At 42.7% G+C, this 3427-nt stretch overlaps 1 protein-coding gene across 1 annotated transcript; it reads left to right on the top strand.

The window, feature by feature from the left end:
* LOC108925074 (cathepsin L1-like) lies at nucleotides 1-3427 on the top strand. The gene is made up of 8 exons (XM_018736800.2): nucleotides 1-69; nucleotides 1248-1380; nucleotides 1603-1725; nucleotides 1816-1968; nucleotides 2414-2638; nucleotides 2747-2915; nucleotides 3037-3154; nucleotides 3259-3427. Exons 2-8 carry the CDS (start codon nucleotides 1258-1260, stop codon nucleotides 3356-3358), a joined length of 1011 nt encoding a protein of 336 aa, XP_018592316.1. The 5' UTR covers nucleotides 1-69; nucleotides 1248-1257; the 3' UTR covers nucleotides 3359-3427.

Genomic DNA, 3427 nt, shown 5'->3' with positions numbered 1-3427 from the left:
AGCAGCAAGGAGAACTTTTTTTAGAACCTTTATCGCTCTCCTGAAAGACTTAGTATTTTTCAGCTGGAGGTATGTCTGTTTTAGCTTTTTTATTTTCAGGGTCAAGCGAGTTGGCTGAGTAATAATGTTTTTCTCCATGATCCCGCGGCATCATCATGTGCTTAGTTATTATTATATAATATTATATACTTAGTTATATACTGTATTTCCCACACTTTAGTCACCCACTAGCACATTTACTAGGGCTGGGTGACCAACATTCGTTTGCGTTTTCTTTTCTATATGATATCATCGTTTGTGTTCAGATGGGGTTTTCAGTCGGGGTTTAATTCGGAGTAACTGCTCCCGGCTGTCGCGCTGCTCTTTGGAAGCGCGTTTCGGCTGCACGGGATTTGCGCGCGCTTCCAGTTTCGGTTTTCGCGCTCAGTCGCCGGTCCGACTCAGTCCGTGTCCTTCCCTCTGGCATCATTCGTTCATCGTCGGCCGAGCAAAACGCCCCGTTTTCTCCCTCGAAGGGGATCTATGGCTTTTTCTAAGTCTTTGGGTACCCGTCCTGGGTGTTTTCCCTTCCCCCTCCAGCCCTGCGCCCTGTGTTGCCGGCGCCTGCGGCTCGCCGCGACCTCGGGTTTCAGCCACTGTGTGTGTGCGTGTGTGTGCGTGTGTGTGCGCGTGTGTGCGTGTCACCTCTGAGACTTGAGCTTTCTGCATAAACTTTAAATTGAGACATGACCAAAATTACACAGCAAGTACTGCCAGCGGTTTTTATATATTTGTTTTTCGACCTCTTAATCTAGCCACCTTTTTTTCCAGAGTCTAGAGATTACAGAATTTTTAGAAACTGATCACTACCGAGGGGGTAGCTAAAAGATGTCTAAATGTTCCGAAACTCACGTAAATTATTATCTTATAGATCAAAAATATGTATTTTTTTTAATCTTTGGGAGAAGCTAAACGCCTCGGTCATCCATTCTCTGTATTTAATGAACGGGATTGGTTAACTATTACAAAATCCATTTCTCTGTGAGGTTATCACATTCCACATTCTCTGTTTTTGCTCGAAACGCACAACTAAGATCACGTCAGCATCGTAATGAAAGCCGCATTGCATTATTGTAGTTTTTCTGACAATTGAAAGTTATTCCTGCTGTCTTTCAAAATACAGGTAAAGTCCTATTAATGTTGGGCTTTATAAATCTGTTTCCAACAAGCGGAAAGCATGATTGTCTTTTTTTTTTTTTTTCCCCCAGCTGTGCCACCATGAGATGTTTAGCAGTGTTTGCAGTGTGTGTGAGTGCAGCTGTAGCTGTTCCTCTACTGGATGCTCAGCTGGATAAGCACTGGCATTTGTGGAAACAATGGCATAGTAAGAAATACTATGAGGTATGTACACAGTCTACTAGGTACTGAGTTTAAGGAGTTCATTTTATATCTTAAGGCTATGGTTTGTATTGTGCTTTTCAAAGTCTGTGTCTATGTATAAAAGCCCCTGTTGTGAGTATCAGTGGGCCTAATATTTTCAGTAATTTCTGCAAGTAATGTCATTAGATGCTTCTGCAATGAAGCTGTGTAATGTTTCACATTTAAACTTGCTTTCTTATGTAGACGGAAGAGAGCTGGAGGAGAGTGGTTTGGGAGAAGAATTTAAAAAAGATTGAGTTGCACAACCTGGAGCATTCCCTTGGAAAACGTTTGTTTCGCCTTGGGATGAACCAGTTTGGTGACATGGTAGGTGGTTTGTGTGCTCTTTGGTTTCTTGCAACAGTAGACAGTGCTGTGTATGTGGAGGCATGCTCCTAATGATTTGCCCTCCTTCAGACAAATGAAGAGTTCAAACAGCTTATTAATGGTTACAAGCACAAGGCTGAGAAGAAGGTCAAGGGGTCACTGTTCCTTGAACCTAACTTCCTGATGCCACCAGACCAGGTTGACTGGCGGAAGCATGGCTATGTCACTCCTGTGAAGGACCAGGTAAGAGCTATGAAATGAACAGCAACTTGAAGAGAATTTTTTTTTAGTGTTTTGCAGCACTAGTATTTGAAATTGAACATATTATTCTGTAGGTAGAAATATAAGAGGAAGCAGATACTGTAGTGGTTAGGACTATCATCTTTCAGTCTGTAGGCTTCAAATCCCATTTCCTTCTGCAATACCCTCAAGCAAGGTACTTGACCTAAATTGTCCCTTAAAATTCACCAGTTGTGTAACTGGATAAATAATGCAGTAGTTTATACACAAACGTGACATTTTCACGTTGCTTTGGAGAAAAGCATCATACTTTGGAAGTGGTGGTGGGAGTTTGAATAGAACAACATTGCTTGTACTGTGCAGCTTCTCATTTGCATGTTCAAACTTGGTTCATTATGTGCATGTCTCCCCTACTGAACTAAATTCCTCCCTATTCTCTGTTCCACAGCGTCAGTGTGGCTCTTGCTGGGCGTTCAGCTCCACAGGTGCCATAGAGGGTCAGATGTTCAGGAAAACTGGTAAGCTGGTGTCCCTGAGTGAGCAGAACTTGATGGACTGCTCTCAGCCAGAGGGGAACCACGGCTGTGATGGTGGGATAATGGACCAAGCCTTCCAGTACGTTCAGGACAACAATGGCTTGGATACAGAGGCATTTTACCCATATCAAGCAACGGTAAGCCCTTCTGAGCAGGGAAGTGAAACTAATTCATATTTGAAGAGAATTTTCATAAAAGCAGTGATGCAAAATGTGCTTATTTGCTTCATTGTTTTCCTTTTGTAGGACAACCAGCCCTGCCAGTATGATCCTAATTACAGTGCTGCCAATGGTACTGGCTTTGTGGACATTCCCAGTGGGAATGAACAAGCGCTGATGCGGGCAGTGGCTGCCATTGGTCCAATTTCCGTTGCCATTGATGCTTCTCATGAGTCCTTCCAGTTTTATCAGTCTGGTAAGTTTTGTTCTGATCATGTCAAGGTTGACATTTGAGCCAATATAACTTTCACTGCAAACACAATACTTAGTTCACTTGTCACATTACTCTAAGTGACTATTCTAATTACTACTCTTAGGAATCTACTATGAAGAAGCCTGCAGCAGTGTGAATTTGGACCATGGTGTCTTGGTTGTTGGTTATGGTTATGAGGGCCAAAATGTTGATGGAAATAAGTACTGGATCATCAAGAACAGGTACTGATAATGACCTTATAGCCATCAGTTCTTGCGTAAAACAACCCACTTTCCATGTACTGTGGCTGACAAAATGCTAACCGTTGCTTTGGTTCTTTCCTCAGCTGGACTGAGAGGTGGGGTAAGAAAGGCTACATCTACATGGCCAAGGACAGGAACAATAACTGTGGAATTGCAACTGCTGCAAGCTATCCTCTAGTGTAGCTTGACTGAAAATGGCCTTGTTACAATAATCTTAATGGTGTTGAGAGCTTGCCTAACTATAGGTCAGGG

This window comes from Scleropages formosus, chromosome 6, assembly GCF_900964775.1.
Source record: "Scleropages formosus chromosome 6, fSclFor1.1, whole genome shotgun sequence".
Classification (NCBI taxonomy): Eukaryota; Metazoa; Chordata; class Actinopteri; order Osteoglossiformes; family Osteoglossidae; genus Scleropages; species Scleropages formosus.
This window is presented reverse-complemented; position numbering and strand designations above follow the sequence as displayed.